The 12,364-nt window shown below is 39.0% G+C and overlaps 1 protein-coding gene across 5 annotated transcripts in view; it reads right to left on the bottom strand.

Annotated features, from left to right (window-relative positions):
• Positions 1–687: 687 nt before the first annotated feature.
• The window catches only part of st3gal4 (ST3 beta-galactoside alpha-2,3-sialyltransferase 4), a 48,580-nt gene continuing 36,903 nt past the window's right edge, over positions 688–12,364 (bottom strand). For 2 of the 5 annotated variants that reach the window (XM_057838782.1, XM_057838784.1), the window contains 2 exons: positions 2,016–2,168; positions 688–1,941 (listed from right to left, as the gene is read on the bottom strand). In XM_057838782.1, the coding sequence (XP_057694765.1) occupies positions 1,846–1,941; positions 2,016–2,168 (249 nt within the window). In that variant the 3' untranslated portion in view covers positions 688–1,845. The remainder of the gene's footprint in view (positions 1,942–2,015; positions 2,169–12,364) is intronic. The other 3 variants (XM_057838781.1, XM_057838785.1, XM_057838786.1) reach the window with 2 other exon arrangements.

The raw sequence follows: 12,364 nt of genomic DNA, 5'->3' as shown, positions 1-12,364 counted from the left end.
TCGTGTCACAGCCACTTTAAATTACTTAGAAATCAAATGAGTGTGTTTTGTTCCTCAACTGATGCTGTAGTTCCTAGTTTCCATTGTACTTCACGGTCATTTGAGTGCTGGCTTCACAACTTACAAGACCTCTGATAGTTTGTACATTGTGACCAAATATTGCCATCCAGTGTATCTCTGCCTCTTCGCTCTCAATGTGCAAAAAACGGCGTCATTGTAATCTGAGGCAATGCATGAACGGGTCATTCTGCGCATGCATTAAATGCGTCAAATATTTTAACGTGATTAATTTAAAAAATTAATTACCGCCCATTAACGCGATAAATTTGAAAACACTAAATTTTTCTTATATTGTTCGTTCTATTTGTGCACCATTGATGCAAATGCTTGTTTAAAAACATGTACAGGTCAATTTTAGCATAGCCACTGTGCTAAACTATGTCCAGCCCATGTACAAAGGCCGCAAGCGCGTACATTAACTCTTAGGGAAAGGGGGAAAAAAACACAAAAGACAATGGGGAAAAAATAAAATCATTACTATTTTACATAAAATGATCATTTTTGTCTTTACATTCTCTTTTGGGAAAAAAAAATAAATCATTATCATTTTACACAAACTTATGATTTACTTTTTTTCATTCTCTTTTGTGTTTTTTATTGCAAGCAAAATAAATGAAGATATTACTACCAGAGCATTTGTAATTGCAATCATTTTCTGGAAGAAATTGAGCATTACCTGACAGTATTGCAGGTGTGCCAATACTTTTGGCCAGCAGTGTATGTGATATAAACTTCAATTTATGTTGAGGTTTTCATGTATACACCCAAAAGAGGCAACATAACTGGATATTAAACACAAGTACCACTTTAATAACTGACTTGTTATTTTATTAAGACTTTTTCATTATGTACATCAAACAACATCCAGTGGAACCATTATCACTCACACTGCTTTTGAAGCAAAATCAATAAATAAAACCTTTCATGTTTCCAGTCCAGAAAAGACCAGTGCTGCATGAATCACGTGTTGTGAATAGGAATACTTTACGGATGTGATTGTGTACTTATTATGGGAGAAGTGGGAGACATTGCCAATTGGAGAACTGAATGAATTTGACATTACAAAAGTGGAATGATCTACAAATATTAGGCAATTATACTGATCAAGAAAATTTTTATATTGATACAAACATTTGTTTCTTCTGTACGTTTGGGGTGCTGAATCCAAATCTGACCTTAGCTATTTTCTGTAAAATATTAATATAATTCTGTAAAAATGGCAATCATTTTGCCTTTTTTTTTTGGCAAAATTATTGCCAAGTTTTATACAAACAAAATGTAGCAAAAATACTTGCTGTGCCATGTTTTAGACAACTTCAGACACAGAAGATCAATCCGGTCAATGTGACATATTATCATACTGCAGTGCTGCCAAAGTGCTACAGTAAGTGAAAATCAGACAATCATGACATGTTATTGTCGACAACAATTTAGAAACATATATACCAATGCAAAGGACTGAAAAGATGTAGCTACATGATATAACAATAATAATAATACCATATAAGAAATGCATGACAACTAAAGCATACAGATAAAAATCTCATGTCAGATTTGAAATCAGCAGCTACAAATTGAATCGATTCAGTTTAAACAAAAAACATGCAACAGAAAAAAAATATGTTGGGCCAGTGTTATTAGGGTCAAGTTATTAAAAATTGCACTTGAACATGTTTGGTAAAAACTATAAATATCTGATACAAAATGTCTCGTTTAGCCTGTAGTTCGGAAGAACTACAAAAGTGGCAAGAAGGAATTAAACGTCGTTGGCTAACAACAAACAGATCATGAATGTGGGTGCAGGTAGAAGATGGCACCCGATTCCTCCAGTCCTTTTAAGGTTTCAGCTTCATGATTGAGGTCATGGTAAGAGTTCTGTAGCTGGGACACAAAACAAAGGATGAAACAGGCAGGAAAAAGCCACGTGTAGGACATTAAGGAACATCGTCGCTTACCTTCATTGATTTCATAGTATCGTTGCTATAGTAATGAATAGGGCTCTTGATGTTATTGGAGTTTGGATACCCAAAACCAGCCAAGTGGACCACATCGCAGTAGTTGAGGGCCACAAAAACAGCAAGGATTCCTGTAGTGGGATGTACCTGATTCTAGAAGAAAACATGTCATGAATGACGTTGGGCTCTTTTTCATACTTTGTCTAAATCCAGACCAGCACAAGTCTGCCGTGCAAAGGGGTGCTTAATTTAGACCAGATTTTGGTGATTTTGTGGACAGGAGCAAGCAAACACTTTCAGAAATTCGGCAGCGTGTGCAGTTCGAACCTCCTTCATACCCTGCCAGGTTTTCTTGACTGTCTCTTAAGAGCTGTTGTAACACAGGCACATTTGTCCACACTGCTCATCGTCTGCCTGACAGAAAATAAATAGGTTGATTCACGCAAAATAGGGCCTTCTATTTAATTTGATCTTTTCTCATTATACTGAAGTTATTCTCTCTGTCTCTGTTAATTGATCGCACATCAATAGGGTCTCTCACAATTAGATCTCAAATATGTACTCCATATTAAGGGTGTAACAATTCACGCGGATGTATTAAACAGTTTTGCATGTTCAGTTCGGTTCACATGCGGACTGTTTCGGTTGTGTTTTGTGCATTTTATCCCCCCCCTCAGAAGATGTATTATTAGCGTGAGCGAAGCACTGCGTGCGGAACCGAAGCCCTGTGGGAGTTTCCGCATGGACGCTGTAAGCTGGACACTCAGGGCTCTGATTATGTAGTTCAGACTTTGCAGCCTGTAAAGTCTATAAATTACAGGAATAACAAACGCAAACGAGAAGCTTGATCTGGAAGACCGTCTTCCTTCACTACTGTTGGGCTGGCCCGTCCCGGGTGGCTGGTGGCGCGGCGATGAGCGCCCAGGCCACATCTAGCTTGAAATGCTACCACCAGTGCCAGTGTTGTTAAACACTTTTTGGCTTCTTCATTAAACTTACCAATGGACAAAGGCAAGCAGATAAATTCATCGTTATGTCGACAATTGTAGCACGGATATTAAGGGTGTGCCAGATAAAATGATTATTAGATGCATCGCGATTCCACACGTAACGATTTGATTAAGATTCATAATTTTTCAAAAACTATGATTTTCCCTAATAACTTTATGACAGCCGCTAGTAGCAGAAGGAAATTCAAGACACGTCTGCCGCCCGGACACCTTTAACGGACGCACGCAAAACGTTATGATAGATGCAGCTGGTTACTCAGTGAGAGAGTTACTCCTTTTCAAAAGAATCGAAAATAAATTTGTGTATGAGACAGGCAGGGACGCGCTTTGGGTCCTCTTCTGTGCGCAAGTTATTTTTTAGAGCGAGAGGGGAAATGAGATAGTTCGTTGCTCCTTATCTTTCAGTTGTCCATCAGTGAGTTCAACTCGTGTTAATTGGAAAAAGTCCCTAGTGTTTTGCTAAGTCCCGTGTCCGTCTATCAGAGGTGAGTACACGAACCCTCTTGTACTGTTTAGCTTTTATTAGTGTTGTTTTTGAGATCTTACTTGTTAGCGCTTCGCCAACATGAATTTTCATGTCAAGTTGTGCATTGTTTGGTGGTGTACAAAAGTTATTCCAGATGCAGAACGTTTAAAACCGGGATTAAGTACAGCAGTAACACTACAAACATGCAAAATAGTACAGAAATCAGTGAAAACAAAGTATATTGGTTAAAAGAAGTCTTATTTCCAAAGACAGTTTGTTTCCAGAAAAAGTGGAATTCATTCCACCAGTGTAAACTTTATTGTATTGTTGAGAGAACAGCTAATCAACAGCTAAAGTTTTTGCACCTTATTGTGAAAAAGAGCATCTCAAGGTCAGCTGTGTGTTGTATATGCATGTTGAGATGCATGCTGCCTTTAAAATGGAAATGCTTTTGCACTTTTTTGTGGGAAAAAAAAACCAGTTTAAGGGCAATTTTTTGTTGTATGGGCATGTTTCCATCATTCCTGTTGAATCATTAGGATATTTTAAATAAATAATGGACATAAAGTTGTTTGGCTACTTTATTAATTAGTAATGTATGATGCATCGATAATGGTGATAATCGTGATCATCGTCAATACAGTGATCATCGTTCAATAATCGAATCGTAGCACCGTAGCATAGCTAACTCAATTAAAATAGCATAATCAGACAATGAATGTTGAGTCTACATGTAAGAACACAAGCTAGATATTGTCGACGCAACCACATATCTTTCTGGAGAAAATGTGTATACAGTATATCCAGGGGCGCCGTATAGGGGGGAAAAGTGGTACTGATTCTAAGGGCCCATGGCCTGAGGGGGCCCACAAAGAAAATTAGAGCATTAGGCAATCGTTTGCAAATTTAAATATTAATCATTATAATTTTAAAAGGTATAAAACGAAGGGTTTCTTTTTCTTGTTTTGTTTTTGGCAAAAAGTAAACATCCAGAGAGCATATGTATTGCCAGCAAACCCCCCAACCCCCCCGCGTATTTTCATTAATTGGTTTCGTCCGCCCTTCCTTTGATCAGACCGCGCGCAGGCTGAGCAGCGGTGCACATTTACACCAGTCAATGACTCTGAATACTGTGCGTGCGGTAGGCTACATCAAAAATGTTTTCAAAACAGAAATCAGGCTATCAAAAGAGGAAAGAAAATAAAGCAAAGCAGGAGAGCGGTAGAAAAGGCCAACAGGATGTGAAAAAGTACTTCACAAAGAAAGGTTGGTGTAAATTGTGTCAGTGTAGTGCTGAAAATTAACCTGTTATTTTAGCTCACGCGACGTCTATTAGAAAACTCAGAAGCAGGTCCCAGCTCACTCCGTAAGAAATACGGGATTTTCCCGACCTCAGTGAGCGACATTGACCAATTCAAGAACATGAATTCCAAATAATGACGGCATTTTTTGGTATCATACAGATGTTGAAAGTTGGTGTGGATTTTTTTTTTAATCTGGTTAAATCCAGTTTGTCAAGAATTTTTTGAATTTAGTTTGTCATCAATTAAATTTAGTTAGTTAACAAGGAAGGGACCTGGCTTCGGAGCTGTAGCCTATAGTGGAGATTGTAAGTTTTCAAATGGGGCTAAGCCTACTCCATAATGAAATACTGTAATTGTTTGCTAGCTAGTGTTTGCTCCACTTTTAGCTTACATTTAATTAGTACAGCAGGTTAACCCTCTCGCAAGCTCTCCACACCAAAACAGTTGTCTCTGCCCTCGCCTGTTGTAATAGGCACAAGCACAACTCCTCTTGCTGCGTCTGGCTAAGCAGCCCTGTCTCCTGACACCCTTTATGAGCCAGCCTCATCTTTACTCCCAACTGAAGGAGGTGAGGAACCAACTTGAACACTGCCACACCACACATAAAATATCAGTGGCTAAGAGACAAATAGTAATAAGTAATAATAATTAATAATAATAATAATTATTATTATTAATTAATGATACATAATTAATAATTAAATTAAGATACTAGAATAATATAGAAGATATTGTTATATTTGTCATTTTATGTACACTACAGAGCCAGGACCATCTCTGGTAAGACACCTGAACTCTGTGTATACTGCTACATTCCCCCCTAACTTGTCCTCTCTTGGTCTCCTGAATGCAATTTTTAAGATGCAGCTGCAAAGCATTTTTGGAGAAGTGTGCATCGCTTTACGAATATTTTGCACACTCCCCGTAACGGTTGCAGGTGGCGAGAGAGCTTTTAGTAAGCTAAAACTCATAAAAAATTATATGAGGTCCACTATGTGTCAGGACAGGCTTTCTAGTTTTGCCATGTTGTCCATTGAAAGTCAGTTGGCTAGGAAGCTAGACTTTAATGATTTGATCACTGACTTTGCTATCAAGAAGGCTCGGCGCTGGGCTCTTGGTGACTAAGGCTGAGCAACCTGCAATCTGCTCGCTTTGTTTGTAATTGTGAGTGTGATTGCTTGTGTGTGTGTGTGTGTGTGTGTGTGTGTGTGTGCGTGCGTGCGTGCGTGTGTGTGTGTGTGTGTGTGTGTGTGTGTGGTGTTCGCTTTGTTATATCATTCTAAAGATTGTTTTTTTGATTGGCGTTAATGTATGCTGTAGTATTGTTAGAATAAAAGTTTTGTTTTAACTTAAGTCATTCATTGTGGTATTTGAGAATATTTCTAATAAAAATATATTTAGATTGTAAAAGATGGGCTTCAGTACATTTCTTAAAGATGATATCAGTCTATTCATTATTGCTCTGTACGCTGTATGTTTACATAAGTATATTTTCATCTTAAATTAATGCAGAAAATGCACAAATTAGTGTGTAAAGATTCACCAGAATGCAGGAAATTACGTTGTTGATACTCTAAATGTGTGTGTGTGTCCCGGCACTGGTGGTGGGGCCCAAAGTGATATCTTTTCATGGGGCCCAAAATCCCTGGCAGCGCCCCTGAGTATATCAATTTCTCTACGGAAAAAAAAAAGGAAACTTTTCATGTTTAGGTTGTTGCTGCTGTGTATTCAAAGCTTACAGTTTTGTTTGTGTATTCATACTATTAAGATTTTATAATTGTTACAATTGTTTATTTATGTTTTAATTTATGAACTCTGAGTATAAATTTGAAATGTCAGCCAAAATGGTCACTTTTATTAATTTACACAAGTTCTACTGATTATATTTTCTAAAAATAAAATGATTTTAAGTATTTTTCCCTACCTATAAAACCGAACCGTCCCACATTAGGCGTGTTGGAATCTGGCCACCCTCTGACCTATGTGCAATAGAAATGTGTGTGCAGAATTGCAATGTTCAAAAGCATTTCAGTGTAGTAAACTGCAATGTTCAAAAGCATGTCAGCGTAGTCATTATACTGTCCATGCATAACTTCGTTCTGCCTCTAGATGGCGAAATAATTTAACTGAAATCATGAGGTACACTCAAGTACTTGTACCAGACGTTGCTTAAAAGCTGAACGTCTAAATAAAAAACAGACATCAACATCTAAGTGAAGACAACAACACATCAAACGTGGGGATTTCTTTTTTTCCTGCAATGGCATGCCCCAGTGAATTAATGATTTTAAGACAAAAGCAACTTCCTCAGAAAAAAGTTATTGACTGTAATGAACTATGTTTGTTTGTTTTGTTTTTTTAAATACAAATAATTCAATCCTAACGGATTTGAACTAAATCACTGAACAAAATAGTAGAACAGTACTAAGGTGAAATGTCTCAGATTAATAAAATAGTTCCCTGCCAAGTCAACAACTTACAACATGCTCTAGGCCAGAGATGCCCAAGTTCAGTCCTCGAGAGCCCCTATCTAGCTTGTTTTCCATGTCTCCCTCCTTTAACACACATGAATCAAATGCTCATTAGCGTGCTCTACAAGAGCCTAATAACAATGCTGATTATTTGATTCAGGTGTGATGGAAGAGGGAGACATGGGAAACAAGCTGGATAGGGGCTATTGGTCACCCCTGCTCTCGGTGGTTGCACTTAAAATATTTTTTGATATACACATCACAAACATCTTTTTTTGTACAAATAATGTATTATAAATATGCATCTTCAGTTTATAAAACAAACACACCAGCCACAAAAGATAATAACATTGTAGAACTGACTGTCTAGATTTGTTTTGGTTTTGAAAGTGCTTGGTTCAGTTTATTTTCGGAACAAAAAAGGTAGGGAAAAAAATACATAAAATTCATTTTATTTTTAGAAAATATAATTAATAGAAATAAATTAATAAAAGTGACCATTTTGGCTGACATTTCAAATTTACACTCTGAGTTCATGAATTCAAACAAATAAACAATTGTGACAATTATAAAATTCCGGGCGCTGAAGTCCAGGAAAAGAACACCGCTCAGGTTCCGATCGGGGGGGCCGTTCTTCCCAATCACGTGCCTCCAGGTCTCACTGTCATTGGCCATGTGAGCACTGAAGTCCCCCAGCAGAACGAGGGAGTCCCCAGAAGGACACTCTCCAGCACCCCCTCCAAAAAGGGTAAGTACTCTGAAAGGCTGTTTGGTGTATAAGCACAAAAAACAGTTAGGCGGAGGGGCTACCCTCTCGTCCACCGGGTTGAACCCCAACGTACAGGCGGCGAGCCGGGGGCAATAAGTATGCCCACACCTGCTCTTCGCCTCTCACCATGGGCAACTCCAGAGTGGAACAGTGTCGAGAGGACTGGTACCAGAGCCCAAGCCATGTGGGGAGGTGAGCCCGACTACATCGAGTCGGAATTTCTCAACCTCACGCACAAGCTCGGGCTCTTTCCCAACCAAAGAGGTGACATTCCACGTCCCAAAAGCCAGCTTCTGCAGCCGGGGCTCGGATCCCCATGGACCTCTCCTTTGGCTGCCACCCAACATTCTATGCACCCGATCTTCTTCGCCCCTCCCACAAGTGGTGAGCCCATTGGAAGGAGAACCCATGTTACCTCTACGGGCTGTGCCCGGCCGTACCCCATGGCTGCAGGCCCGACCACCAGCGATCGCCATCATGCCCCACCTCCAGGCCTGGCTCCAGAGAGAGGCCCCGGTGACCCGCGTCCAGGCAAGGGAAATCGTAGATCAATGTTTGTGCTCATCGTAGAAGGTTTTTTGAATCATTCTTTGTCTAGTCCCTCACCTAGGACCCGTTCGCCATGGGTGACCCTGCCAGGGGAACAAAGCCCCAGACAAAATAGCTCCTAGTTTCATTGGGACACACAACCCCCCCCCAACCACGATAAGGTAATGACTCATGACTCATTTGAACTGTCTACTAGCTAGAACTGTGAGCCCCAGAGACCTGTTAGTCGCCTTTACAAAGGCCACCTACACTCCACTTATCTCCTAAATTAGAAGGAGGTGGTTAGCTGCATAAAAACACCTGTTCACCTCATACAATCAGTAAGACTCCTACTTACATTGCCAAGACTAAACAGCTGTCCAAAGGCACCAGAGACAGAATTGTAGACCTACACAAGGCTGAAAAGAATTACTGTGCAGTTTTCAAGCAGCTTGGTGAAAAAGATCAACTGTTGGAGAAATCATTAGAAAATGGAAGAAGCTAAACAAGATTGTTAATCTCCCTCAGACTCTGGGTCTATGCAAGATCTCACTTTGTGGGGTGTCAATGATCCTAATAAAGATTAGGAATCAGCCAAGAACTACAGGGGAGGACGTAGTCAATGACCTGAATGGAGTTGGGAGCACCGTTTCCAAGGTTAAGGTTAGTAATACACTAAGACGTCATGGTTTAAAATCATGCATGGCACGGAAGGTTCCACTGCTGAACCCAGCACATGTCCAGGCCCGTCTTAAGTTTGCCAGTGGCCATTTGGATGATCCAAAGGAGTCATGGGGGAAAGTTATGTCAAGGCAACACTAACATTTAAGTTACAGTAGATATTTCCTTTTTTTTCCCCCACCTGCACGAACATTCTTGGAACCCATGTTGATTTCTCTGACAAGAAAATCCACCATGCCTCCGTCTAGCGGGGAAAAAAAATTGTGGCGTTCTCAAAAATCTCTGTATTTCGAGCATTTCGTCGGATGTAGAAAAATGGTGAGTCAAATTTTACGTCAGATGTTGAAAAGATCGTATGTCCAATCAATCGTATGTCGAGGTACCACTGTATTTGTGATGGCAAATAAAAAGAAACACACAATGATGATATCTATAGAAGTGAAAATTTACTTTCTCAACTTATTTACAAAGTCGATAAGTAAGTACCTGTTGCTTAACATAAGATTACCAAAACAGGGATGTAGCTGCATCTCCTAAATTGGCTTGCACTCTTATGCAAGTTTGCCACATGGTCAGTAAAGACATTTCCATCCTGGGTGCTCAGTACTATTAAATGTAGCTCAATAATAAACCAACAATATTTATTTATTTATTTAAAAAAAAAAAAAAAAAAAAAAGGACTGATGTTTAAACGGATCCTTTAGTCAATTTGGTTTATTTCTTACAAACAAATTGATGCCGTTATGCTCAGGAAAATAAAACTGAGATGTCAACTTAGTGTGGTGGAGGGGTTTGTGTGTTCCAATAATCCTAGGAACTATGTTATCCCGAACCTGTTGGTGGACATCAGCAATATGGGATTTCGTAAATTAACTATATCAGAGCTATCGGGTGCTTTTTCTCCTGTGGAACTCTGGAGGCAGTGGATGGGTACCGGATGGCCAAGGGGAAAGTGGCTCTAATAATCAGTGAGGCAAAAATCAGGGCATGCGATTTCAGCGAGGCCATGGAGAACGACCTAAAGATACCTTCAAAGATATTCTAGTCCACCATCCAGTGTCTCAGGTTTGGAAAGCAATTTACATCGCACTTAAAAACAACCACTAGAAACAAAACAACTCCGAATCACGGAACAACAGATGGTTGTTGACTGTTGTGGCACTATGGGATAAAACTAATGCATGAGAAACTAACTCATGTTTGTTGTGTAATTTTTCAGAAGGGTCCCCAAAGGAGAGCATGCCATTGATTATGTGTGCTTGCATTTGGGAGAATCACTTCCACATGGGCCTGATAGCGAAATTACTCTCTTCCTTCTTTCTCCCAAGTCCTCTGGTTTGATATTTGGACTGTCTAAAGCTAATATTGTTGTCCAGACTCTCGATGACCACCTTCTGATATTCTGAATTTATGACTTGGCATTTTTAATTTGAAGCGAAAGTAGATATCTTTACTGTCAACAGACATTTCCCATGGTTTATTCTTTTAAGAGGTTCTCATGAATGTACTGGTCCCTCTAATTCATTACAAAGTGCAAAAGCTGCATTTTTTATCTAATCAGTACAATGTCAAAAGAAGAAAGTCACAGAGTCAATGGCCGCAGAATCATGAATTTTATCTTTTTTTCTTGGCAGCAGAGCAAGTAGGACATCATGTGAGTCTGGCTAAGTGGAGAGAGTGTGTTTCAGACAGTAATATTTGTAGAATATATATTTAAACAAGCATAGGAACACGGTAAGAATGAAGTGAGTGCACTTGTTGGTGGCATACACATCTGCACAGCATTTTTGCAGTCATACTGTTGGTTCCGAAAAGATGATAAGGCAGTTTTTAATGCAGAACTAAAAAGATAATCCTCACCTGTCCTCATGTAACAGAATGGAAATGCTGTAATACACTACATCAATAAACAGCAGGGTTTTTTAAACGTTATAATTTTGATTAGGACACAGTTGACATTCAGTGTGTATGAGCCTCGTCTGGCCAGTGCCAGGACTCTGTCTACTTCAGAAAAAGGCATGTGGAGTCTTGGTGAATGGACTGCTTACTGCCATGATTGAAAGCACAAGCCTTTGTTTTTGGAGAGGGAGGTGATCACACACACAATTTGATCATGTGGCTTTGCATGAGGGCTTCTGAGATTATGAATGATAAGGTATAATACATGTGGGCTGGAAATGTGGAAATGAAAAGTCATGTCATACCACAACAATATTTTTTGCATAATTAAACTTTAGGTCGGTTCCCATATGGTGCAGCTTGTTTCACAATTTGGCATTTGTGAACGTTTCCTAAATTTACAATGAAGAAATGCTAGTGTTTTACTGAGCAGAAAAAAAGATGGCCAAAGGAGTTTTGCCTTAGGTTCTACTTTACAATACGTATAAGATAATTGGGATAAACTCAACAGCACTTCTTCCAATTGCAGCAATGTAGCGGTCTTAATTTTGCCTCAGTTGCATCAAGATAGATTTATTTACGTGGCGATACCCTATCATATCCACATCAGAATCATAACAGAGACATAACAGCCGGGCAAAAAAAAATCCCTTTCACGTCAGTGCCACCATCTGCTGTTCTCTATAAATTAGATGTGTAACAGGAACAAACAAACAAAAAAATGTTAAATATTTAAAAAATAATAATAATTAAATGTTTAAGATTTTGAAAAAAAAAATCAGAATTGGTCACACGATGAGTCTCGAACACTATTTTTGAGGGTGCACGGTATGATTGAACATGAACGTTTTTTTTATGTTTGTATTGTGTTGTTAGCGCTACTAGTATTTATCTAAAACACATTGGTATTTGGTTCAAAAGGAACTTAACCTGAGCGGAAACAGATCAATTTTACATCTATTAATATGTTTGGACCAAAGAAAGCTTAAAAGGTGTGAAAGGAAGAATGATGCATTGAAATGTGTTTACAGCAGAGTTACAAACAGCTCCTCCCAAAAAATACTAATAGAGTATAAGATTAGCTCTAACACAGTAGTTTCATAAACACCCATTTTTTAGGTCTGCCCAAAATGTCCTTCCTTCCTTCCTTCCTTGGGCAACGCCCCACCGCTCTAAAACATGTGTTAATCTGTTGAGTTCTTTTTACGTCATCATTCAATA

The sequence above is a fragment of the Corythoichthys intestinalis genome, chromosome 6 (assembly GCF_030265065.1).
Source record: "Corythoichthys intestinalis isolate RoL2023-P3 chromosome 6, ASM3026506v1, whole genome shotgun sequence".
NCBI classification, from domain to species: domain Eukaryota; kingdom Metazoa; phylum Chordata; class Actinopteri; order Syngnathiformes; family Syngnathidae; genus Corythoichthys; species Corythoichthys intestinalis.
The sequence above is the reverse complement of the archived record's forward strand: the minus strand, read 5'-3'. Positions and strand labels throughout refer to the sequence as shown.